The sequence below is a fragment of the Kogia breviceps genome, chromosome 7, assembly GCF_026419965.1.
Source record: "Kogia breviceps isolate mKogBre1 chromosome 7, mKogBre1 haplotype 1, whole genome shotgun sequence".
NCBI classification, from domain to species: domain Eukaryota; kingdom Metazoa; phylum Chordata; class Mammalia; order Artiodactyla; family Physeteridae; genus Kogia; species Kogia breviceps.
The window spans coordinates 6484082-6510512 of record NC_081316.1 but is presented as its reverse complement, the minus strand read 5'-3'; the positions used below and the strand labels follow the sequence as shown (position 1 = coordinate 6510512).

Below are 26431 nucleotides of genomic sequence, written 5' to 3'. Positions count from 1 at the left end.
TTACTTGAGTAACTAGTAGTATCTGGGTACCCCCGGTTTCCATGTGGACGGGGACCATGCCTGTCCTTTCCACCGATGCAAATAAGCCTCTAGCACCTGGCACGCGGCAGGCGGTTTCTCTCGCGTTAAGTAAATGCGCGACCGGCTTCTGTGAAGTCAAAAGTTAACCGTGGGGTTAAGCGATCGGTTGAAAATGTTTCGTCAACAAAACGCATATGCTCCAATCCCCTAAACCTGAAAATACATAGGAGCCTTTCAGAGCTCGGTGTCTTTCGCAGAATCTGAGATGGCAGGAGGAACATCAAATAAACAGAGTACTCACTGGCGGGGGCCTCTTCCTCATCTCAAACGTGCGTGTGGCGCCAAAGCTGAGCGACGCGATGACGGGGCGCCGCCCCAGCGCAGGCTCGTCATCGCTATGCCAGTCCACGCCGTCCTTCTCGTCCCGGTAGAGGCTGCAGAGCAAGGAGTTGAAGGCGTGGCCGGTGTTCTCTTCGATTTGGTTCTTCAGCATGAGCAGCACAGGATGCCACTGCACTCAACGGGCCAGGAAAAGGGGCAGAGACAGTTCTCGTAAGACACAAGGTGGCGGCCACGTGGAAAGCCACGAGGTGCAAAATCAGTCACGTTATGAACAGGGGCATGAAATAAGCAAACCACCGGAAACGTAATAAACATAAGGCGAGAAGAGGAGTTTAATTCTCTCCTGTTATGTCTATTTTGAAGCAAGCTGACCTCTACACTTTTATTAAGGTACTAAATTTGGTATAGAAGGTCATGAAGACCAGCCCTATCCACCCATCTCGTCCTTTCCACGCTAAATACCTATGATGCTCGCAGAAAAGCAACCGTCAATACACTCGGGGCGGTCACCTCAGTGAGTCACTGGGGTAGCGTGTGGGGCGGTAAGCCCTGTGCGTCACCACAGCCGACGGGCCACCAAGAGTTATAGCAGCTGCAGACTGAAGTCTGAGGAGTGAAACAACTCCCCTGCCGCGGGGGCCCTCGGTTCCACTCCTGTTTTATCATGAATGGCGGAACTGCTCTTTAAAAGAGATATTTTATATTTCCAGAGCGGCAAACTTCCTAAAAACAGAACCTAGAGGGGCAAAACATTCTACAGAATGGAATCATAACGTGGCTGCGCACTACAGGAGATTTAAACAGAGTCCACAGCCCTGCCCCCCGGGCACCAAGTTCACCTCCGTTTATACGCGGAGCTCAGCATCTTGACGCACGTACTTGAGGAAGCTGTGACCCCTAAGCTTAGCTTGTAGTTGGGGGCCACAATCAGCACAGCTATTATACTGGCTCTTGTTAGAACTCTACGTCCTGCCTTCCAGGAAACCTCAAGTGCTTCCTGGAGAACCTGAGTTCTCACACCACTGGCAAAGGTTATTGAAGTGGGAATTCCCTGGAGGTCCAGTGGTTAGGACTCTGTGCTTTCACTGCTGAGGGCCCAAGTTCAATCCCTGGCCGGGAAACTAAGATCCCGCAAGCCATGAGGCACGGCCAAAAAAAAAAAATTATTGAGGGCCCCAAAGAACTTCAGTATGTATGGGTTATAGCTATAATAGTTACCAAATTAAAACTAAAAAAAATTTTAATTTTTGGTTAATTCATTTAAAAAATAACAACCTCATTAACATAAGTATTATTTTATGAAAATTAACTATTTTCCAATACATAAAATTGGTGAGAAGAGTGGCACTGTTTTGCAAATCTCTTTAATGTCTGACTTAAGAGAAGAGTTGATTCTAATATCTGCTTCTGCATTTAATCTGTTACAATATGTTGTTTCTGTTGAAGCACGCGAAGAAAACTGCCTTCACACAGGTATGTTGTTAGAAAAAGGAAGAATCTTTTATAGCCTCTTCAAATAATTGTAAATATTCTTTGACATTACACCAAAACTCAACTGAACTGATTTCTTAAAGGTTAGATGCAATGGGGAATCTGAAACTATATCAACAAACTTCTCATATTGTTACATCTAAATCCACTGGTCTAGCTTGCACTTTGAATGGATGTTTTAATCTTGCATGATTCTGTAACATCAAGGCATTGGTCATTTGGAAAATATTGGCTCACTGAGTTATGCACACCCTTTTAATACTGACATATTTCATTATACAATATCAAAAAATCATCTCCCATAGCAAAAAATCAAAAAACCACTGATCTCTTCAGAAAAAGCTAAGTAAAGGGAAGAGGTCAGGCTCAAGAAGGTGGATATGAGTTTTTCCAGAATTCCCAATATTTCCTTGAAACCTCAACTTTTATCATTAGTGACAAATCTTGTCCATTATTTTCCTGGAAGGGACACTTCATTCATTTTTGAGAAAATGTCTGCTGAATACTCAAGTCTGAATAACTAGTTTGTGTGCCAGTTACTCTTCCAAGTAAAATGGTCCGTGATAAAAGTAGCTTGTTCGGCTTACAGCTTCAACAATCACACAAGTGTTTTTCCTCAGCAACATCATACTTGGTTTGTAGCAGGAGTGCCCTATGCATACTTTCCATTTCATCAAACAATTAAAAAAGATCAAGACTTAATAAAACTAATAGTGCTTACTGCTTCATCAAGGGACATCCTTAAATGAAATAAGCATTTTTTTTGGTTTTTGTTTTTCCTGGAAGAGCAGGTGGTAAAGAAAACAATGATTACTAGTACAGTTTGGTGGCAGTGTCTTGATTCATGCTAAGGCACCAGCAATTTTATTCACCATTACCTTTGTATCACTAGTGCAAATTCAACACAGTGAAAAATGTCACCTAGTCTTAGCATTACCATAAAAATAACTTTGACCTTGTGGATTCCCAGAAAGAATTTTGTGGACTTACTTCCTCCAGGGATCTACAGACTCTACGTTAAGAACTGCCACTTTAAAGAAGCCCTTCAAGGACTTCCCTGGTGGCACAGTGGTTAAGAATCTGCCTGCCAATGCAGGGGACACAGGTTCGACCCTTGGTCCGGGAGGATCCAACATGCCACTAAGCCCATGTGCCACAACTACTGAGCCTGCGCTCTAGAGCCCGTGAGCCACAGCTACCGAAGCCCGCATGCCTAGAGCCCGTGCTCCGCAACAAGAGAAGCCACTGCAATGAGAAGCTCGTGCACCGCGACGAAGAGCAGCCCCCGCTCGCCACAACTAGAGAAAGCCTGCACACAGCAACGAAGACCCAACGCGGCCAAAAATATAAATAAATTTTAAAAATAAATAAATAGATAGATAGTAAAATAATAAATAAATAAAATAAAAATAAGGAACCCCTTCAAAGTCCACGTTCTATGTTTGAAAGCAAAGAAATGGATGTTCAGCAAAGGAAAGGAAACATCCTTTTTTGGATGCTCAGCAAAGGAACATCCAAAAAAGGATGTTCAGCATAATGTCATTATAAGGTATATCCTGTGACTATTGTCAGGTAAAACTTCCAGGGAGCATATGTGGAAATCACTCAGCTTCCCTGTCACATGGAAATCATGGTAAAAGCTGGCATTCCTTGTTATGCATATTTGCATTACATTCTAAGCAGAGGATTTTATTTATTTATTTTATTGAAGTAACACTGGTTTATAACATTATGTAAGTTTAATGTGTACGTCATATGGGTTGGCCAAAAAGTTTGTCCGGATTCTTCCAATACTTCTATTTCTATATACACCACAGTGCGTGCTCACCACCAAAAATTTAGTTTCCATCCACATCTCCATGCAGTTGACCTCCTTCATCCATTCTGCCTTCCATTCTGCCCCTTCCCTTCTGGTAACCACCACTCTGTTCTTTGTATCTACATGTTTGGTTTGTTCATTTATTTTATTCGTTTTTTATATTCCACATATGAATGAAATCATACGGTATTTGTCCCCCACCTGACTTATTTAACATAATACCCACAAGGTCCATCCATGGTCTCACAAATGCTAAGAGTTCACTGTTTTTTAAATGGCTGAGTAGTATATTCCATTGTATGTATATATCTACCACATCTTCTTTATCCAGTCATCTGTTGATGGGCACTTAGCTTGTTTCCATATCTTGGCTATTGTGAATAGTGCTGTGATGAACACAGGGGTGCACATATCTTTTCAAATTAGTGTTTTCGTATTCTTTGTATACATAACCAGAAGTAGGGTAGCTGGATCATATGGTAGCTCTACTGTTAATTTTTTGAGGAATCTTCATACTGTTTTCCATAGTGGCTGCACCAATTTAAATTCCCACCAACAGTGTAAGAGGGTTCCCTTCTCTCCATAGTTTTATACCAGCACTTGTTATTTCTTGCCTTTTTGATAACAGCCATTCTAGCAGGTATGAGGTGATATCTCATCGTGGTTTTGATTTGCATTTCCCTAACAACTAGTGACGCTGAGCATCTTTTCACGTTGTCCATTTGTATGTCTTCTTTGGAAAAATGTCTATTCAGCTCCTCCGAGAAGAGGATTTAAAAAACTAAACACCAATAATAACAGACAAAACTTAGACCAAGAAAACAAATGTTATTAAACTAACATAGGCTAGTTCAAGAGAATAAGTTGCAAAGTAAAATTCCATAATAATGTTAGCAAGCTGTATTTCCTATTTATTTTACGACTTAAGCTTATCTTCATGGCGATAAAGATCAGATGCTAGAATTATACACTTAACAAGAAACACAAGAATGTAAAGGAGGATGATGAGAGCTTTTCGGCAATGTGACTGAGAAACTAATTAGCACTTCCCTGACTTGCTTAGGGACTGAGCACTGTGATAAAACCAAGTCTGCATTATGTTTCTAAGTGGATATTTATTTTTTCTTGGTTATTTTTGGTGGTGAAGGAGAAGAGGAGAAAAAAAGGAAATAATGAACTAGAGGATTAACTTAGACTCTCCAACCAATACTCTATATACAGATCCCTCAGAAGTGAACGTCTATATTAAAATTCAGAGTCATCTCACTATTCAGTGAAAACATTCTATCCTTAAAAGACATTTGAGGAAATGAGTATGAGAAAATATGAATCACAAATGTAAGAGAACCTATTCAGTGGATTTCAAAGAGTGTTTTGTAGAGACGTAGGTACCACAGAGATGTCTCTGGGATCCACAGCAGGAGAAAGGGGGGGTCAAGCTGGTAGGACCGCCAGTCAGTCGAGATACTCTTTTATTTTCATACATTGGGTTCATACAAGATTTAGTTTGAAAAAAGACTAAAAGGAGTTTAATTACCTAGGGTTGAATCTCTTCCTGTGCTATGGGATACTAAACTGAGGTAACAACAACTTTAAACTAGTACCCCCAACACATATATACACATTAGGGAATCCCCCCTTAAAAAAATCTGAGGCATCACTTTTGACTTTGTTCTAGATGGTATACAAACTAAATTTATTAGCAATAAATGCAAAGTTATGAGCCAGCCAAATTCAAATTAAAAAACTCTAGGGCTTCCCTGGTGGCGCAGTGGTTGAGAGTCCGCCTGCCGATGCGGGGGACGCGGGTTCGTGCCCCGGTCCGGGAGGATCCCACACGCCGCGGGGCGGCTGGGCCCGTGAGCCGTGGCCGCTGGGCCTGTGCGTCCGGAGCCTGTGTTCCGCAACGGGAGAGGCCACAACAGTGAGAGGCCCGCGTACCGCAAAAAAAAACCCAAAACCTCTAATTTGACAACCTTAATATCCAACAAAAGAGGCTTGCCTGAATAAATATGCTACACATAGATTACGGAATACTATGTACCTATTAATACAATGTTGTAAAAGAATATTTAACGATACTAAAATATGTTAATGATATAATAAAATGAAATGTAGTATATAAATAATTGATTTTATTTTTATAGAAAAATTCTCTACATATATTTGCCTAAAATAAAGAAAAAAAAGACTGGAACCAAAATATCAGGTGGAACTATTATCCAAAATTTTAATTATTTTTCATACTTATCTGTAGCTTCTAGATTTTCAATAACAGACACATATTACTTACATTATAAGAAAAGAATTGTCATTTAAAAAATTCTTTTGGGGCTTCCCTAGTGGCGCAGAGGTTGAGAGTCCGCCTGCCGATGCAGGGTACACGGGTTCGTGCCCCGGTCCGGGAAGATCCCACATGCCGCGGAGCGGCTGGGCCCGTGAGCCATGGCCGCTGAGCCTGCGCGTTCGGAGCCTGTGCTCCGCAACGGGAGAGGCCACAACAGTGAGAGGCCCACATACCGCAAAAAAAATAAAAATAAAAATAAAAAATAAATTAAAAAATTCTTTTGAAGAGTTGTCAAAATGTCTCCAAGCATAAGTGGTCACTCAACTCAGCAGATCTTTGTGCCTTATGCTTATTCTAAAGCAGTGGTTCTCAACCAAGGTCAATTTTGACCCCTGGCAGATGTCTGGCAACGTCTAGAGCCATTTTTGGTTGTCACGACTGAGTGAGGGGTGCTTCTGGAAGCTCGTGGGCAGAAGCCATGGATATTGCCAAACATCCTACAATGCACAGGATAACCCTAAAAACAAAGAATTATCCAGCTTGAAATGTCCGTAATACTGAGGTTGAGAAATCCTGTTCTAAAAGATTAACTAGAATGAATGAGAACTTCTTCCCCACAGGTTGTTTAATCCACAGCTTCTCTGCTATGACTGTTGACAAGAAGATAAACTAATTCTGACAGAAACACGGCCAGCACTCTATGCTGGATTGGCCTAATTCAATTCTCTTCACGTTTCCAAGTCAATTTCATATGGAGAGGGTCTCAACGCTTCCCTGGATCACATTCTAAATGCAGCTGTAGAAACCAGAGCATACAGCCATCTCTCTATGTGAAAAAGCCATGTTCCCTTCAGTCAATGTTTTACCCCTGAACATTTTAGTAAAATGGTAGTTGCTGATAACAAATTACTAGAAGCTCTAAATGTGTCATATTTCTCTTTATTCCAATGCCATAAGCAAAACTCCATTTTCTTCAAAGTCTCTTTCAATAAGAACATAATATTATTTGCCAAAGGCAAGATTCCAGGGACTAAACAGAGTGCTGTTTCTTGGATCTTAATTCCATCATCTGGGCAAGCTTAATTTATATACTAGAATCTCTCTGTCTGTCATGAAAAAATTTTAAAACAAAAGCAGCAGCAGAAACAAGCCAAAGCAATGGTAAGTTAGAAGTATGAGAACTGCATCCACAGAATGCAAAGTCAACAAGAAAAGCACGGACTTTTTCACAAACGGCAAAAGAGCCTGAGAAGCGGGAAGAAACATTCTGACCTCACTGGTCAGTCATGAGGCTTAGACCCCACAGCAAATATGTATCGGGAGGCACACAGAAGGCTACGTCTGTAAAAGCCTGGGGAAGGGGAGATTAGGAAAATAAATGATTCATTTCTCTGAAGTCCTTGAGTCTGGTTCTAGTTCACTCTAGTTCCAGTTTTTTTTCTCATCCTCTGTCTTTATCTATGGATCAAAAGCCATCAAGGGTGATAAGGCCAAAAACTCAGTGTTTGAACCCAGAGGATTTTTTGAACTAGGAATCACCATGCAGCTCTGCAAGGTATCTTACTGTTATTTTATAGTACTCTAAATTTATCATATACAATCTATAAAACCAAACCAACAACAACACTCCAACATACGTGAGGATTTGGTTCCAAAGTGATTCTTGAATAAGTGTAAGGAAGTTCTCCATACCATGCTGTAAGTCTTGGTTGCTGGTAAGTTACATCTAAGAAAGAAAATACAGGGCCTTTGAAATGGTTTGATGCTATTGAAGGTGTACCTATTGAGTGCCAACACCATGCCTCGCAATGTATAAGAAGCTATGAGAAATACAAAGGAAGAGTAAGGATGGGCCCTGACCCACGGTTCCACCTTCACAGAGGGCATGGGATTTCAGGAATAGAATGGTGACAGCTAAAAGGAGCACTACAGGGGCTTCCCTGGTGGTGCAGTGGTTGAGAATCCGCCTGCCAATGCAGGAGACATGGGTTCGTGCCCGGGTCTGGGAGGATCCCACGTGCCGCGGAGCGGCTGGGCCCGTGAGCCGTGGCCGCTGAGCCTGCGCGTCCGGAGCCTGTGCTCCGCAACGGGAAAGGCCGCGACAGTGAGAGGCCCGCGTACCGCAAAAAAAAAAATAAAAAAATAAAAGGAGCACTACAAGAGAAGGTCCACTGGAAGAAACAGTATGGGTGAAGCTCTGAGGTGAGAATGTGTGTGACTTATTTGTGTCAGTGATGACATAAACAAGAGTGAAGGTGACACAGTGCAGAACAGAAGGGTTCAGCTTAGGGAGGGTCTAAAATGCAGGATACGGAGTCTGAACCCTTGTAGGTAGGAACTTGTGGCACCAACGTCCATACAAGAAACAAGACAAACTGTTCACCCATGTGACACTCTCGTGTAAGCCCTTTTGATTCCAAATGAAGAAAAAAGTGCTCTGACCAATCATAGCATGTAGCTAATTTTAGTCAGACGTTTTTGATGTCCAATTTATTTAGAGAGGGAGTTACCCATAGATCTGCTATTTTTCCTACAATTGATTTCAACCACTACAACAATAAAAACAATAATAATAAAAGCAGCTGGGCTTCCCTGGTGGCGCAGTGGTTGAGAATCCGCCTGCCGATGCAGGGGACACGGGTTCGTGCCCCGGTCCGGGAAGATCCCACATGCCGCGGAGCGGCTGGGCCCGTGAGCCACGGCAGCTGAGCCTGCGCGTCTGGAGCCTGTGCTCCGCAACGGGAGAGGCCACAACAGTGAGAGGCCCGCGTACCACCAAAAAAAAAAAAAAAAAAAAAAAAAGCAGCTAACATTCACTGAAGGCTTACTATGTAGCAGGCATTCTGTTAAGTACTTATCATGTACTATCTCATTTAATTATCACAACAACCATGTAAGATAGGTATCAATATTATTATTCACTCTATTTTACAGATCAGAAAATCAAGAATCAGAAAATTATTTAACTGTAATTTGTTTAAAATTAACAATTATTTTGAAAGACAGAGCCAGCAATCAAAGCCAAATCCGTCACCAAAAGCCCTGCTGTAGAAACTGCTGGGCATTAGAAGGCTGCCCTGAAAGAGCTGACTCTCATTCTGACACCTGAGTTACAAAAATGATGCCAGTATACTTTGCCTCTTTCTCCACAGAAAATTTAAATTCACTCAACGTGCCAGAAAGGAAATTCTATGCTAGAGCACAGGCTCTCCCCAGTGCCCGCCTCTGGTATAGCAGGTACTGTTGCTTGTGGATGACCACAGAGGAGCCTGTTCCAAGTCAGGTAATCTCAACAAGCTCAGCAGAATACTACAGATGCTGAAGCTGAAGGAGACTGGACTCTTCTAATGAAACCAAAATGAGAATAAAAAGCTGATAAAAAGGATCACAAAAGTATATATGCCAAATAGAATCAGGAATAAAAAAGCTCTGGAAGTTTCTATGAAGAAAGAGGAAAGCTGGAACCATTTGCAGTAATAAATAGTGAACAAACACAAAAGGAGATAAGCATATCAACCACAGTTCAGTCAAACCAAACTTCCTTTGCTTCCTTGAACTCCCACCTTCTGCCATGTTCTGAGAACGACCTGCTGTTTCTTCTGCCAGAAACGCTCTTCCCTGTGTCCCCTCTGACAGGCTAATTCCTACTCATCCTTAGGGTTCCAGTCAGGTTTTGAATCTCTGTTTAAATCTGGCTGTGGTGCAAAGAAGCAACGGTACTGGAATACATTCCGGAAAGGAAGACCAAACATCAGTAACTGTGGCCTCAGAGATCTACTTACGCTCTCTGATGCCAGTCCTCTGTTTCCAGGGAACATCCTGACAAAGCTGCTCAAATACTGAGTCGGCTTCTTTTAAGTCAACAAAGCCAGGATACAAACACACCCTTAATGCAGAAAGAACAGTTATTAACTAAAGAACACAGAGAAAGATGAGTTAGACTCTAATCATTAGCAGAATAAATTAATCTGGATGATGCTTCCTTTCGTGGAGAGATGAAATCATCTTCCCACACCTCCAGAGCTTAATATCACCCAGATCACGATGCTCCAGATGTAAAATAAACCTCTTTCAAGTTAAGACAAATAAAAGAGGCAATGAAGGATAGAGGTACATGACAGCTTTCACAGATATGGTTCAAATATTACCCAAGCACTGCTTAGCTGTGAAACCTTGGACAAGTTACTTAACCTCTCTGAACCTTGGTTTTTCTCATCTGTAACACAAAGATGATCTCCACCGTATAGCACCACTGTGAAAAGTAGAATAACTAATAAAATGCTTGGCCCTGGGTTACTTTAACAATTGGTAGTCTTCTAAGACTATGCTAATTGTAGGGAAAGCAATCATTTATAACTATCAAAATAAACACTTCCAAATAAGGGTTCTTTCTCTCATTGAATATATTCTTATTTCAACAGTGTCAAGCCAGCTCAAAATTGTTCTGGGTATCTTTTTCTTTCCTCCTTTAAACAGCTTTATTGAGGTATAATTTACACACTGTAAAATTCAACAAAGAATAATGTCTTCAAAGTTTATCCATGTTCTAGCACATTATCAGAACATTTCGTTTTATGGTAGAATAAAATATTTCATTATATAGACATACTGCATTTTATTTATCCATTCACCAACTGATGGACATTTGAGTTGTTTCTACTTTTGCCTATTATGAATGCTGCTATGGACATTCACATGCAAGTCTTTGTGTGGATGTATGTTTTCATTTCTCTTGGGTAAGAACCTAGGAGTGAAGTCGCTGGGTCATATGGTAAATGTATGCTTAACTTTTTAAGAAACCATCAAGCTTTTTTCTAAAAGGGTTTTACTATTTTACCTTCCCACCAGCAATACAGGAAGGCTCTAATTTTTCCACATCCTCATTTATAATAACACTTATTATTGTCTTTTTGATATGGAAATTCTAGTGAATATAAAGTGGTATTTCATTGTGGTTTCGATTTCTATGTCCCTAATATACTATTTCATTTTAACAATGCATTTGGCTTTTTTGGATGCCTTTCTTAAGAAATGTTCTGAAAGCCCATGGAACACTCTCTTCAACAGCCTTGTTGGTAGTAAATTTTCAATCTTTAAAGGTACATTTAATTTTTTTAAAACAAGTATTTATTAATTAATTTTAACCTGTCGTCCAATTTAAAATGTTTGGATCTGGGGCTTCCCTGGTGGTGCAGTGGTTGAGAGTCCGCCTGCCGACGCAGGGGACGCGGGTTCGTGCCCCAGTCTGGGAAGATCCCACGTGCCGCAGAGCGGCTGGGCTCGTGAGCCGTGGCCGCTGAGCCTGTGCGTCCGGAGCCTGTGCTCCGCGACGGGAGAGGCCACAACAGTGAGAGGCCCGTGTACCGCAAAAAAAAAAAAAAAAAAAGTTTGGATCTGAATTATTACTTTTTTCCAGTTTTACTGAGATATAATTGACATACAGCACTGTATAAGTTTACAGTGTACATACAGCCTAATGATTTGGCTTACACATATTGTGAAATGATTTTTTGAAAGAGCCAAAGCTCACCTGAAGCCATACCAGGTTAACAATGAGATGTGACCAAAATAATGCAACTGGTTTTCCTGTGACTGTTAAACTTGCTTTAAGAGGGAAGTTCTGAAAAAGGCTGTAACAATAGCAGTGCCAGTGGACTAATTATAGAGGCTTCCAAGTCCAACAGCAACTCTTTCTAAGCAATTCATTTAGATAGATAAGTTCTGATTTATTTAAATGTCTCATTATTTTATAGTGACATGCATTAAGGTGATGCTTTCAAAATGTTTTGAAACAATGACTAATGCCTAATATACCCTGAATCATATATGCTTTGATTTTATTGAAATCTACCTTTATATAGCAATATGACATAATTTTATATATTAGATATAATAATGTACGATTAACATAATATGTAATAATATTGGATTGGCCAAAAAGTTCGTTCAGTTTTAAATAAAAATAAAAGACACATTTTCCACTTTCACCAAGAACTTTATTGAACAACGTATTCACTAACCGAACAATTTTTTTGCCAACCCAATACACACAATGTAATCTAACAATAATAATATAATGTAACACAAACAGCACAGAAGTTGAGGCCAGACCCAACTCTAATATTAAATTACTATGTAGCCTAGGAAAAAATACTCACTCTCCCTGGACCCCATTTCCTCATCTGAAACACTGGAGAAGTAAGCTACTATACCTGAGAGGCTATGAAAGTGTTTTGAAGCTAGTGTAAAAGGAGATATTACCACACTAATTACTTTAGTCAAGGGAGTAGAATATTTTAAGAGACTATAACTCAGTGATGATTGCAATCCCTTTCCAGTGAGGATTCACTTACCTAGATACGCCTGTGGGTGACACGCTGATTTCATACACACCCTCTTTACTAAAGAAACAAAGAAAACAAAGACTTGTCAGTGTCAAGTAACTCAATATACCGCACGCAGCGGAAGGAAGGGCTGTCCTCCGGAGTTCACAAAGTCCCAGCTCAGCAAAACCACTGCACCGTGGAGGCGCACGATGAGGGAAGTGCAGCCCCAGCTTCGCCTACCACCGCGGTAAGGGGCAACAGTGTGGCAGTCATTAACGGCACTGGGACTGGAATCCTGACAAAATCAGGCCACGGAGGCAAAAACCAGGACAAAATAAATTCTAGTGCTATCCCTTTGTATTTCACCCGTAATTCAGGCTGATGTGGTGCAGGAATCTGTCACACAAAGGAGTGGCAAAGAGAGAAACCCCTTGGAGACTCTGGAATAGAGATCCATTGAACAGAAGCAAGTTCAAGGTCCCCATGATCTAGCTCCACCTCCTGACAGCTCCCACAGACCCATCAGCTTCCATGGTCATTGCTACTTGGAATCTTCTGAATACACCACCACGTGTCTAACCCCGTGCTTTTCTACATGCTGGCATGCTTCCCCGCCATCTAGCATCCCCAATCCACCACCCCCAGCTTTGGTCCAGTGGAAAATTCTAATTCATCCTTCAAAATCTCAGCATCACCTTCTCTAAACCTTTCCTGACCTGTAATCCAGGCAAATAATGTTAGCTATCTCATCCTCTGTTACCACACCACATTACCTACAAGTCTACACTCCCAAGATATTCAGGATTACAACTTATCTGACTACATGTCTATTTCATTTACTAGACTATGGGCTCCTGAAGGGCTGGAATGGGTTATTTTTCTGTTTCCTAGTGCCTGGCACAGAACAGATGAGCAGTACAAAGCTTACTGAACTTAATCAAGTGTGCAACAGTACAAAACTGTTACAGATGGGCAGGGTAGTGCGGCCTATAACCCACCATGGTGAGAGACGTGACCCAGACTGGAGAGGTGCCTCTGTCCAGATAACTGTGTCAGATTCTTCTCACAGAGATAAGTTATAGAGAATAGTATAAAGGGACAGTATTTCCATCACCCTTTTCCACGTGAGTTAGCAGTTCATGATCTTTGACCTGGGCTCTTAGGTAGATGTGTGAGCCACTCTGAGCCAAAATGTAGGCAGAGTTATTATCATAAACATTTAGCACATTTGTGTGTGTGTGTGTGTGTGTGTGTGTGTGTGTGTCGCGCGCACTAGGCAGGCCTCTCACTGTTGTGGCCTCTCCCGTTGCGGAGCACAGGCTCCGGACGTGCAGGCTCAGCAGCCATGGCTCACGGCCTAGCCGCTCTGCGGCATGTGGGATCTTCCCAGAAAGGGAAGCCCTTTTCTTTTTTTTTTTTTTTTCATTTAGCACATTTCAAAATGAGTTGCCTATAAAGTTTCCTAGAGTGTGAATATAATATTTCAGCGTGATATATTTGGGGCCACATTTAGAAATGCTCACTTCAAATGTGAGGGACATTTCTGGCTATTAAAAAAAACTAGGGCTTCCCTGGTGGCACAGTGGTTGAGAATCCGCCTGCCGATGCAGGGGACACGGGTTCGTGCCCCAGTCCGGGAAGATCCCACGTGCCGCAGAGCAGCTGGGCCCGTGAGCCATGGCCACTGAGCCTGCGCGTCCGGAGCCTGTGCTCCGCAACGGGAGAGGCCACAACAGTGAGAGGCCCGCGTACCACACACACAAAAAAAAAATCTAGGGACTTCCCTAGATTCCCTTCCACTTCCTAGCACAGTGGTCAAGAATCCGCCTGCCAATGCAGGGGACACGGGATCAATCCCTGGTCCTGGAAGATCCCACATGCCGTGGAGCAACTAAGCCCATGCGCTGCAACTACTGAGCCTGCGCTCTAGGGCCCGCGAGCCACAACTACTGAAGCCCACGCGCCTAGAGCCTGTGCTTCGCAACAAGAGAAGCCACTGCAATGAGAAGCCCATGCACCGCGATGAAAAATAGTCCCCATTCGCCACAACTAGAGAAAGCCCGTGCGCAGCATCGAAGACCCAAAGAGGCCAAAAAAAAAATCTAGCATAGTTTACTTCAGATAAACAGAATTAACAAACCCTATGGTCAAGGAGGAATGAGTACTGTCATTTTTTTCTGACTTGGAAATTCACAACTGTCCATTTTTTCAACCTGAATGTCCTATCTGTAACAGGTTTCATGATTTTATTTCTTCTCTTTACCACCAATGGAGGCAGTATCACATTTGTGTTTGCAAAACAAAGACTGTTAGAGCTACCAGACTGGGTCTTAAGTGATTATACAGTCCAAACCCTTAACAGTACAGACAAGGAAACAAAAGTCCAGCGAGATAGCAATAACTTACCTAAGGACTAGGTAAGTTACCATAGCTAACTAAGGGTAAGGCCACAACTATGTACCCTCTTTGAAAGTATGATGACATCTGTGCTCGTTTCTAAGATATACAAGTCAATTTGCAAACAGCCAAACAGTTTAACAGTCGTTCACGAGCAATAGCATACACATAATGCTACTTTGCTAAAATAAAAGGATGCTTTCTACTGATAATTTATCAGATGGAAACTGAGAAGCAGGAAAAGAGGAATCAAAGCATCTTTCATCATTTTAGAAAAGACTATTTTAGACACGGATCACTATAAGAGAAATGTTTACTATCATTTAATTGCTCTGGGAGAGTTATGTGGTTTTAAGAAATGAACTGTAAGAGCATCTAGATTTCTAGCAGTTTTCATAAGCATTGCTCGTAAAATGATACTTACAGATTTTTCAAAGAGCCATGTTTCGATGACTCAGGAAAAAATCCCTCTCCGTCTTTAACTAGGAGATATTTTAACTACTATCTGCAGACATATTAGTGAAATAGGGTCTGGAAATCTACACCAGAGCCAGAGTTTAATGTACAGATATCTGGTTGCATTTTCCACACCGTCAGCAAATTCAGAAAGGCTTCTCAAAAGACGAAGTTTAAAGACATCTGAGACAGAAATATCCCAATCTAAAATTTAGACACATTGGCCATTATCTTTTCCGGATGGAAAAACCAGGGGGAGGGAAAGATCCAGGACTCTCCCTTTCACTGTGGGCAACAGTTACAGGAGGGCAGCAATTTACTTACTCGATCACTCGTGGCTCTGGGGCTCTGCGTACCACCTGCAAGGAAACAGCCAGGTCTGATTTCTGAATGATTCCTAATCCTCAGGGAGGCTTACTTGCAGGATTACTGTATCCTCTCATTTCTAGTCAAAATAAATCAGGTTTAAAACTCTCCCTTTTTTATCCTAAGCTCTCACTATCCCACCAGAAACTCTTGTTTCTATTCTTCTTAGAACTACTTCACAGTTACTAGTGGGCAGTAAAAGATGACAAAATTAGAATTAATACATTTTCCTAGCAGTCAGCAGCTCTGGAAAAACCATCTTTCCAAGGGATTTTTAAAAATAGAAGATATACTAGGAAATAAGGAGTTTTAATATTACTTACACAATCATTACTACAGCAAGATGCCTGATTTTTAGCTCTTTTGTCCCATGTTATTAAAAAGTGACTCTTCACCCTTTCTTACATCCTTCCCAGTGGGAGAAAGAGCTAAAAAGATGAGGCAATGTAGTAGCTGAAATTTCAATCCAATTCCAGAGATATGTGCTATACTAGCGATTTTTAGGACTGTTAGAACTTAGATAACTAATGCAAGCTCTAGCCATGGTATAACCTCTAACCTCTAGTCATGGTATAACCTCTAACCTCTAGTCATGGTATAACCTCTAACCTCTAGTCATGGTATAACCTCTAACCTCTAGTCATGGTATAACCTCTAACCTCTAGTCATGGTATAACCTCTAACCTCTAGTCATGGTATAACCTCTAACCTCTAGTCATGGTATAACCTCTAACCTCTAGTCATGGTATAACCTCTAACCTCTAGTCATGGTATAACCTCTAACCTCTAGTCATGGTACACCTCCTTGCCAAAAAAAATGGGAACTATATACGCCTACAAATTGGGGGAGGACTACAAAGAATCCTCAGACACACTAAGACACTGACACTCCAGATTTCATTATTATTTTAATACTTTCAACTCTCTTTTTGTTAGTGAGTTTATTCTGTCACTATTTATTTGAGTGTCTACTACGTGACGGTTGCTTTTATAAATCAATCTTTGTTACTGTTGAAGAAGAAACAAGAATTTACCTCCTGGGGTTCTCTGAACACAAACTGTCTGTCAGACAGATGATGCTCCTGGTTCCTCCAGGTTTGACCAGGTCTCTGTTGGAGATGCTTCTCAGCAGTGGGACCTGAAGCAAGAGAGAGAAGAGACTCAAACCTTAACATCAACTGAAATGGGAGTCCACCATAAACCAAAGGGATATATATATATATATATAATAGGATGATACTTGTCCAGACACACACACACACACACACACACGCGAGATCCCCACAGGTTCTTGCCTGGCTGAGCAATGGCCTGGCTCTTAGCAGGGCCAGCCCAGGCTCCCTGCACTCGGGCTCGCCGTCTTTTGTCTTCCATGTTGACCAAGAAGGCTTCTGCTCTCAGCTTTCAGAAGATTTCATTCCTGATTCAAACTACACAATGGTGTCTGTTTAAAGAAAAAAAAAGATGTTTTAGTTGGGGTTGTGAGAGCTTAGACTATCAAGGGGTAATTATAATCCTTTCAAGCAGACAAGATGGTTCAATAACAATCAGAGCTTCTATAAGAAATCAACTTCTGACATCACAACATCTCGGTCAAGGAGCCTACGAAGTCACTTGGGGAATGCTGCTTTTACTGCTTATCTTTTGCAATGTTTATCTTTTAATGTTTATCTCATCACAGTACTTTCACTTCATTCGCAAGGTAGATGTTAAGAAATTCTAAAACCAGGACCTATCAAAAACCACATTACTCTTATTAGTCCCCCAAGAGCAGAACACAGAGAAACTGTAATACTCCACCCCTGAACATTCAGAAATAGGCTAAGACACAGTTTCCCAGGGCATTGCCATATTCCATTATCACAGGCTGCATCAAACTTCCACGGAAGCTTGTTAAAAACACCTATGGCCTGTCTCAGGATGTGATGTAGGATGGATACAAGTTTTTGTCTTTATAACAAGCATTGTAGAAGACGATGATAAACAGGTATGTAAGGCCCACAAAGTTAAGTGGCTCACCCAGTGTCACTCAGGAAATCAACAGTAGGTAGACTAACGTTCAAATTTTATTACGTTCCAGTCTTCAGCTAAGTAAAAAATCCACCTCGTAATGGCCAGTAATACTGACATTTTTGCCAATAAAAGTCTAGCCCACAGCAAATACAGGAGCATGCACAGCTACAAAAAGACAAAAACGGGAAAGGGGGGGAGTGTTCCAACGCTATAATCCATTTCCGTCTCAAGTCTCAAAGGTAACAGGCTCATTTTATAGCTTATTTAGCCTAAAGATTCCCAGCCCCACCTCCAGACCTTCTGATTCAGTAGAATAAAGCTGGTCCTCGGAATCTGAATGTCTAACAAATTCCCCCAAGTGATAAGTCTGTAAGTCTTCTTATTTAATAGATGGGGAGAGGACAGAGGCTGCCATCTGCCCAAAAAGTTAACGGCAGAACCAAATACCAACTCTCCAGTCTCACATGATTTGCTTGCATCTGCAAGCCCTCATGTGACATTTTCTCTCAAGTGAGGCCTTAAAACCTTAACACAGCAATTAGCTATCGTTCTTGCTGTGTTCACAGGGGAGCGGTGTGTTATTATTATATGCACGGTACAGCTGTTGAAAATACAGATTCCAGAACCCCATCCCAGACCTACTAAATTTGCAGTCCCAGACACTGTTAACTAACCCCACCTTCCACGCTGAGATTCTTTACTCGAATTAAGTGTGAGAACCCTGCTACAGTGCAAACTGCAAGGGCTCTGGCGCCAGCCAAAGGGCTCGCTTTGAACCCAGATCTGACACTTCCCGGCTGCATGGCCTGAGGCAAACGACTCCACATTTCTGAGCCTGTTTCTTCCTCTGTAAACGGAAGAACCAATACCTCTCTCACGGTCCAAGTGCGGGGTAAGCGATCCTCGAAGGTAAGAGAGCCTAGTCCTCTCAATAAGGGTTAGCAACTTTCTCTATTTTAGACCCTTCTTTCCTGGGAGGCCCTGGACGAGGTCCCGGACGTCGCTCGGGAAGGGACCTCAGGGCGGTCCCCACACTCGCAGGCCCGAGCACCCAGCGACAGGCCTGGAGGCCGCACCTGCCGGCGGAGACGGGCGCAGAGGTTCAAAGCCGCTCGTCCTAAAGTAAACCCCGCTGCCCCAGGCCTGCTCTGCCGCCCGCGGTCCGGGGAACCTTGAGCGCCGGGCACCGACTCCAGCCGCGGCGTCAGGCACTTCCTCTGACGTCACGTGCCGCTCCCGAGGCCGCCGCTTCCGGCGCCACCTCCTGGAATCCGGGCGGCTCAGCGTTCCGCGCGCCGGGAGGGCCGACTCGCTGAAGGTGTAGGTGGTGGGGCCGGGATTCGAGAGGAGCACAGAGATCGAGCGTGCGGTTTTAACCCCGTGACGGGCCGAGATATGGCGAAGGTGGGAATGAAGCCGTATTAACTAGGCCGAAGTCCCTCTGGACGTTCCCCGCACACCCCTAACTAGAGACGTCCAAGAGCCCACTGCTTTGGTCCGTGCGGAAAGAGCGACTGAGACCCAGCGGGCCTGGCAGAAGGGCGAAGGCGTTGGGGAACCTGGTCCTGATGTACTGAGCAAAAGGATTTGACTTTCATCCCGAAAAAGCCATTCAGAGTCTAAGATGCACCTCCATTGTGCTGCCGCTGCAGCCTGTGCATACCTCCATCATAGCACTTAGACCGGGGCATGGGACCATGCCTTATTCGTTATGGCTCTACAGTGCTAACAAATTTTGCGTGAGAGAAAAGACCTGGGTTTGCGTCTGTACACCATCATTTACTAGGTGTATAATCTAGGTCGAGTACCCGACTTCTTTATAAAATGGGCACAGCTTCTGTTGGGAGGATTAAATGAGATAATATATTTAAAGAATTTTAGCACAATGCCTGGAACGCAATAGAAACTCAGTAAATGTTAAGAGTGTCTTCTCTTCAACCCATCTGAGTTCTTGAGAAACATCTTTAAAGTGGCCATGGTAAATCATGTACCTTACAGTGTGAAAATAGCAAAAGTAGCACTAAATTAACTATGTCTGTGCAAGTTATTCTGTGAAAGTCTTTAAAATAAACCTTGTATTATATAGTGCTTGCCTGCAAGAAGCTCAGTATACCCCATCAACGACCCTATGTTGTTGCAACTATCAACTAATAATTAGTGTCCGCTTCTGGTTCAGGAACCTTGTCTGTATCTTCCAAAGGATGTCATTTCTTTCTTTTCAATGATTATGGTCTTGGAATGGGAACAAAGGAGTCCTGGATTGTCCTCCAAGTAGAACATTTCTTAAAAATCAATCCACGGTCTGCCTGCACCCAAAATAACTGCATCACCTCTAACAGTTTTAACAGTCACCTGTATTTTTAGCAAGTGCCCAAGGTGATTCTGATGCACACAATGTTTGAAAACCTTTGGGAGGCACGTAGGGTGACAAATTGTTCCGGTTTTTCTGGGCCTGAGGGGTTTCCCAGGATGCAGGACTTTAAGTGCTAAAGCTGGAACCGCCCTGGGCAAACTGAGATGGTTGGCCACCCTAGATACATGTGAGTATATAGTTTTCAAAAGATGTTCTTGATGGGTGTTGGCATGCTGGGTTTCCTCATTTCTATGTGCAGTATTTGTGGTTTTGTTAGGGGTGGTAGCAGAGACCATGGGAGAGACAATGAAGGGTGGGGTGCGTTACCAGTCACCAGCCTGCTGATTCTCAGCCCCAGCCCCATACTTCTCTGCTCTGCTTGCAATACTGGAACACTTCTCTCTTGCCATTTGGCTCGGTGTTAAGCTTCATCAGTAGAGGATGCTGGAGGGACATGAGAGGGAGAAGGAGCTCTTTCTCCTCACTCCAGGGTGCTTCTCTCAGCTGGCTCTGCAGTGCACGGTGGCCTGCTGTGATTGGCAGCTCTCTGTGCGCTCAATTAGTTGAACTGACAGCCTTGTTAACATCTCTTGTGAAGTTAAGACATCATCTGGGAAGGAATGGGATCCCAAAACTTGAAATAGGGAACATCTGCTTGGACCCAGGTGAAATTGACCATTTTGAACATCCAAGTCACCCCGAGCCTCCCTTGGCGGTGGAAGCAGCTTTTGCCCTCCTGTGTCTGAGACTGGCCATCCTTTGCTTGAAAACCCTGTGAAACCCTCACCTGGAGCAGACGACTTAAAAAGTACAGCACAGGTCTGTGCTTCCTGACGGGTGGGAGTGCTTCCAGATTTGTGCCTTCCTTCGTGTTCTGCCTCCACATAGAGGTAGGTAGTGGCTGCTCCCTATATCTGCTGTTTCTGTATATCAGAGTTTTCTTTTTTCCCTTGTAGGTCATACCCTATCATGGTTAATCAATATTTTTTTACCTTGTTCAAATTACTATATGGTTTCTGTCTCCTGTTTAAGTCCTGACTGTTACAGTGTGATCGTGATAGCAGGGGTGGGAGCAATGGGTAGCAAGTGGCTGGCTCCAGGGCGGGCCTTAAACTGTAGGTAGTGGGGTTGCCTCTGATTTGGACCCTTATTATCTCTGGCCCTTTACTCTTGCACTACCTTCTTGATTCTCTTCACTTGAGACAACCCTCCTGAAGTCCCAGTAGGCACAGATCTGGAAGCTGAAACCAGCGTTTCTTAGCATGTAGTCAGAAGACCATCTGCACTGGGGTCCGTAGGGGATGCTTGTAAATATGAAGATTCCAGGCCCCCCTGGTAGGTCTGGGGCAGGGCCCAGCAATTTGCATGTTTAACAGTGCCTTGTTTCATTTTGCAAGAAGCTTCGAGAGTTCTCTTTACCTTTTCCAGCTGCCTGCTTTATTCAGGCGGTTACTTTTCCACCCAACAGTGATCTCATCCCCTGGATGACAAAACTGATAGATACTCTAACATGGTGGTAGCTCTTCGAAATGATTCTGGGTGAGGCTCACAGCGTAGCCTGTTTGCAGTTGCTGATTTTCACACCAGCCTCTTGCCAAACATTCAATCACCTGCTGCTGAATTCCCGAGAAAATCCAAATCCAAGGCAAATATCTGCCATCATGCTAATAGTTCTCAGTGAAGGTTTCATAGAGAAGTTCCCAGCTCACGTCTCAACTGCCAGAGGCTGAGCATTTCCTGGCTTGAGGGAGGAGGGTGTTTGCGTGGAGGTTTTCAAGCCTCTGTCGACTTGAAACGTTGTTGAGGGAGAAAGGATGCTTCCCCAGACTCCAGACAGGAGCTCGCCCTGTTCAGTGCCCAGCGTGACTGCAGGTGCTGCCAGAGATAAAATCTACCGTTGAACCACAGTGTGAATGATACGAGGTACAATTAAAGAACAGTATAATCGGATGTGAAATTGTGCAGGGCAGACAAAAATCCAGGACAGGAGAGACCACTAGAGGTTATGGGCATCAGTGAAGACCTTTATGGCAAACAGGGAGTTATTGCAAGGTTTTAGAGTATGTAGCATTCATATGGCTCAAAGGTGTTCTGATAGTTACATCACCCCTGAAAAGAGTAAGCTACATTTCCACGTCCTTGTGTCTAAATAGTAGCAAGTAATATTATTAGTTAACATTTCTCGAGAGCTTCATGCATGCCAGGTGCTGCTCCAATTACTTACATGCCTACGCTAATGTAATTTTTAGAGCAACCTTGTGCTGTAGGTAATATAAATATTAGTTCCCTTTACAAAGGAGAAAACGGAACCACTACGCTTCATGATGCCACCATGCCACTACTCTACAAATACATGGCAGAATGAAAGCCAAATTAAGAAAGGCAGGACTCTTCCTGGAATGATACGTGGAGCCACTTCCTGGGACCTCATAGCTGGTTTCTTTCAGTGACTTCAAAAGTGAAGGGTTGGTAGCAATATAATCCAGCAGACCCTGGGTTATAGGTCGTTCTTAATGGCTTTATCTACATGGCTTAGCAGATTCCGCTTTAGAGTTACCCAGTCCTCACAGCTGTGTGAACTGTATTATTTCAAGTGCATGAACTGTGTCTCAGCCTCACTACTTCCTTGGTGGGTGACTTCAGAAAAGGTCCTAAAGCCCTCCCAAGCATAGTTTTCCTCATCTGTTGGATTGTGTGAAGATTCGCTCACACATTCACTGATATACACATTTAATCAACTAACAATGAGTACTGACTGTAGCTAGCGCTGTGCTAGATGCTGGGGACAAAGTTTTGATCAAGGCAGACCTGGTTCCTGCCGTCGTGGAGGTTATAGTCTAGCAGGGAAGGTAGACATTTAAAAAACAGATATTACAGGTGTGGTATTTTATATGAGACTCTATCTCGGGGGACCTAAACTAGTGGAGTAACACCCCCATTGTATGTTGAGTCCTCGGTTGGTTGGGAGTTCTGATTTGGACCTGATGCAGCTGGTGGGTTAGCAGCTGGTGGGTGGCTCTGCTAGACCACCCTGAGCTCCATGTGGCTCTCTCATCCTTGAACAAGCTCACCAGGCATATTTTAATAGTGGTGTCAGGGGAGATGTGTGCAAACACACAAGACCTCTCCAGGCCTAGGCTTGGAAGTGGTACAGAACCACTTCTTCATCTATTGGCCAAAGCAAGCCAGCTCAGTTTCAAGGAGTGGGGAAATAGACTTCACCTGTTGAATGGAGTTGTCGTAAAGTCACATTGCCAAGGGTATAGATACTGGGAGGAGTAGAGTATTGAAGCCATGTTTGCAATCATTCTACCACACTACTTGATAGGGAGTATTTGAGAAACAGTCCCCGTAGGAATAGAGAGTGAGGGAAAGAGTTGTGGGTGGTTTTTGTTTTTGTTTTGTTTTTTGCGGTACGCGGGCCTCTCGCTGCCGTGGCCTCTCCCGTCGCGGAGCACAGGCTCCGGACGCGCAGGCTCAGCGGCCACGGCTCACGGGCCCAGCCGCTCCGCGGCACGTGGGATCCTCCCGGACCGGGGCACGAACCCGCGTCCCCTGCACCGGCAGACGGACTCTCAACCGCTGCGCCACCAGGGGAGCCCAGGGAAAGAGTTTTTTGAGATGAGGTACAAAAGAGGCAGATCATGCAGGCCTTGAGAGGCATAATAAACGTTAAATGTTAATTTATATAGGGCATGAAGTATATGATTAACATTACTCACTCGCCCTTTCTCCCTTACTTTCCATCTCATAGGATACTTTGCAATGGTTGTCAAATCCATTTGTTTTAAAAAGGTGAAAGATTTATGTATCTAAAGAGAAAGCAGAATATTGGTCCATTTGTTCTTAGGTGTGGCCAAAGGCAGGGATTGTTTTCTTTCAAGTGATTAGGATGCTGGTCAGAAAATAGTCAACAAAAACTTATTACTGAATAAATTTAAAGTACCTGAAATTATTAAGTTAGCGATTAGTGGAATAAGTCCCCTAATGCCCTAGGAATAAATTATCCACTTTGTAGAAGCAAATCCATTATGTAAAGAGGCATAAAAGCTAACCTGATGTGCCTAGGTTGTCTTTGGCCTGGAAAGAACCGAGGACAACATAGCTGTTAAATAGAGTATTCATCTGAGGTTCCACTTACAGCTTTTCCACAGGTTGCGTAGTGCTTGGCAACCACCATCGGTTTGTCCACGTGTCAAATGCAGCCAACCACCTGCATCAGGGTGGGTGCGTGAATAAAAAAACATACTAAGCCCAAATCATTCCCATGCATGGAATAACACTGGGTAATCTGGGCATGTTAAAAGTGGCCTTCGGGCTTCCCTGGTGGCGCAGTGGTTGAGAATCCGCCTGCCGATGCAGGAGACACGGGTTCGAGCCCCGGTCCGGGAAGATCCCACGTGCCGCGGAGCAGCTGGGCCCCGTGAGCCATGGCCGCTGGGCCTGCGCGTCCGGAGCCTGTGCTCCGCAACGGGAGAGGCCACAACAGTGAGAGGCCCGCATACCGCAAAAAAAAAAAAAAAAAAAAAAAAAAAGTCGCCTTATAGCTTTCATACTTCTAGTACCACTTGCTGGGCAGAAACCACACTTATAAGGTGTGAGTCTGAAAGGATTATATTCCAGGTCTTGCACCACTGTGCTCTCAGGGGCAGAACAGGGGCTTTGCAGAGATGAGCTAGTCAATAGTACCTGACTCCATGTAGTGAAAGCACACAGAGCTGCCATTTTTAGAAATTAGGTTGGAGATCCTGAGGGGTACCTGGTATAAAACACCTACAAATACAAGAGACAATGCTTTTCAGTAATGAATTGGCCTGCGCAAAAAAGATTTCCTCTGAGACCAGGAGGAACACGAGTCCAGAGAGATGAGAAAGCTGGGACCTATACACTCCTGGGTGGCCAAGTGCTTGCATATTCCTGGGGGAGGGGGTGGGTGGCTTGGGACGGGATGGAGACAAAGATTGTGAAGGGGAGTTGTAGCAGAGACCTTCTGCATACAGCTGGGACCTAGGAAGGAGTACGTACCGGGAGGGGGTGTGCAGAAAAGAAATCTCACAGAGGCCAACAGCCAGAAAACTTTTTTGCCTTGACATTAACTTAGGGTAGGGAAAACTCTTCCCTGAGAATTCATGGCCACTAGCCTAACTTTACATAGGATTAAAGGCTGAATTAATACCATTTATACAATTCCCCTGTCCCCTCCCCAAAACCCAAGACCAACAAAAACCAACACCCGCATAGGCTGAGAATTTTAATTTAAGGCAGGTGAAAATTGGTCGTGCCCTCATGTCTGATGCAAACAGACACAAATCCTGCCAGGAAAATTTACACCCAATAAGACTTTGAATAATTCCAAGAGAGGTCTAATGAACATCAACACACACATACAAATCATGAAAAATACAGGGAAAGGAAGCACCATTAGCAAAAGTCAGCAGACACAGTAGACACTTCTACAAAAATTATTGGATTATTGGAACTATTCGATAATGTTTAATATGTTGAAATGAATGAAAAACTTAAGTATAGTTTAAAAATAGCTTTGAATTTTTGATGGTTTTTAAAAGAACCAAATGTAACAATTAAAATTAAAAACTCAGTGAAGCCTCTATTTCTGGGTGGGACATGGTAGTAGTGAGCAGTCACTATTATAATGGAAAAAATAAACAAATAAATTATAATTTGTTTTTCTTTGAAGACACTGGAGATTTTTGGATGCAATGAGGACTAGCTTAACTAAAATTCTAAAGAAAGAACCCTTGCTAGGTGACCTGGCTATGTTCTTCCCCAGGGACATTTTTCAAGCATGACAATGGAGAATTGGGTTTGCCAAAGACAGTGGCATCTCTACAAGGGGAAAGAGAATCCAACAGACCTTTTGACAGCCATTGGGATGGCATGATAGATTGGAATCTAGAGGAGTTCTCAAATGCATAACCAGTTTGCCCTACAAGGCATTTGCTGAGTACTAGGGCAGCAGAGAAGGATAGAGGGCTGGGATGGAAAGACAAGGTAAATCTCTCACAGTCTTACTATGCTTTAAAAACCAAGTTCTGAGAAAGAGGAGCCCACAAGAAACACATGACAGGTTTCATTCTGCTGACGTTTCAAACTATGGGGCACTGAATTTAATTCAAGTGGCATTCTAACCCTAGCTCAGCTCAATACCCACCCTATCTACCAGCGAGGAGGCAAGCCCGCCCTGGAGGAAAAATAACATTGACTTCAGTCTTGATGATTCTTTTATATAGAATGGCATACAATTTTTAAAAACTATGCGATGCGCAGGGAGGCAGAAAAATGTGACTGCTCATCAAGAGAAAAAAACAAACAAGTAGATCCATAGATAATGCAAATGTAGGAGTAAGCAGACAAGGATTTTAAAACAACGATTGGAATATTTATAAAAATAGAGGAAACGGACAAAATATTAAAAAGGGAGTACTTAAATAGGTGATTAGAAATTACATGAAAGACTCAAATGAACATTCCAGACATGAAATGTTTAATACCTGATATTACATGGATTTAACAGCAGAATGTATCCTCAATATGGTAGG

At 43.1% G+C, this 26431-nt stretch overlaps 1 protein-coding gene across 18 annotated transcripts in view; it reads right to left on the bottom strand.

Annotated features, from left to right (window-relative positions):
* The window catches only part of ALKBH3 (alkB homolog 3, alpha-ketoglutarate dependent dioxygenase), a 57255-nt gene extending 38480 nt beyond the window's left edge, over positions 1 to 18775 (bottom strand). For 8 of the 18 annotated variants that reach the window (XR_010841230.1, XR_010841232.1, XR_010841233.1 and 5 more), the window contains exons 1-8: positions 18388 to 18753; positions 16801 to 16949; positions 16540 to 16643; positions 15464 to 15498; positions 12314 to 12361; positions 9743 to 9846; positions 7598 to 7686; positions 323 to 532 (exon numbers count right to left, since the gene is read on the bottom strand). Coding sequence is in view for 14 of the 18 variants with exons in the window: in XM_067037036.1 (XP_066893137.1) it covers positions 323 to 532; positions 7598 to 7686; positions 9743 to 9846; positions 12314 to 12361; positions 15464 to 15498; positions 16540 to 16643; positions 16801 to 16879 (669 nt within the window). In the remaining 4 variants the exon portion in view is untranslated. Of the gene's footprint in view, positions 1 to 322; positions 533 to 7597; positions 7687 to 9742; positions 9847 to 12313; positions 12362 to 15463; positions 15499 to 16539; positions 16644 to 16800; positions 16950 to 17524; positions 17679 to 18387 lie in introns of those variants that run through there. The other 10 variants (XR_010841231.1, XM_067037037.1, XM_067037047.1 and 7 more) reach the window with 4 other exon arrangements.
* Positions 18776 to 26431: the final 7656 nt, after the last annotated feature.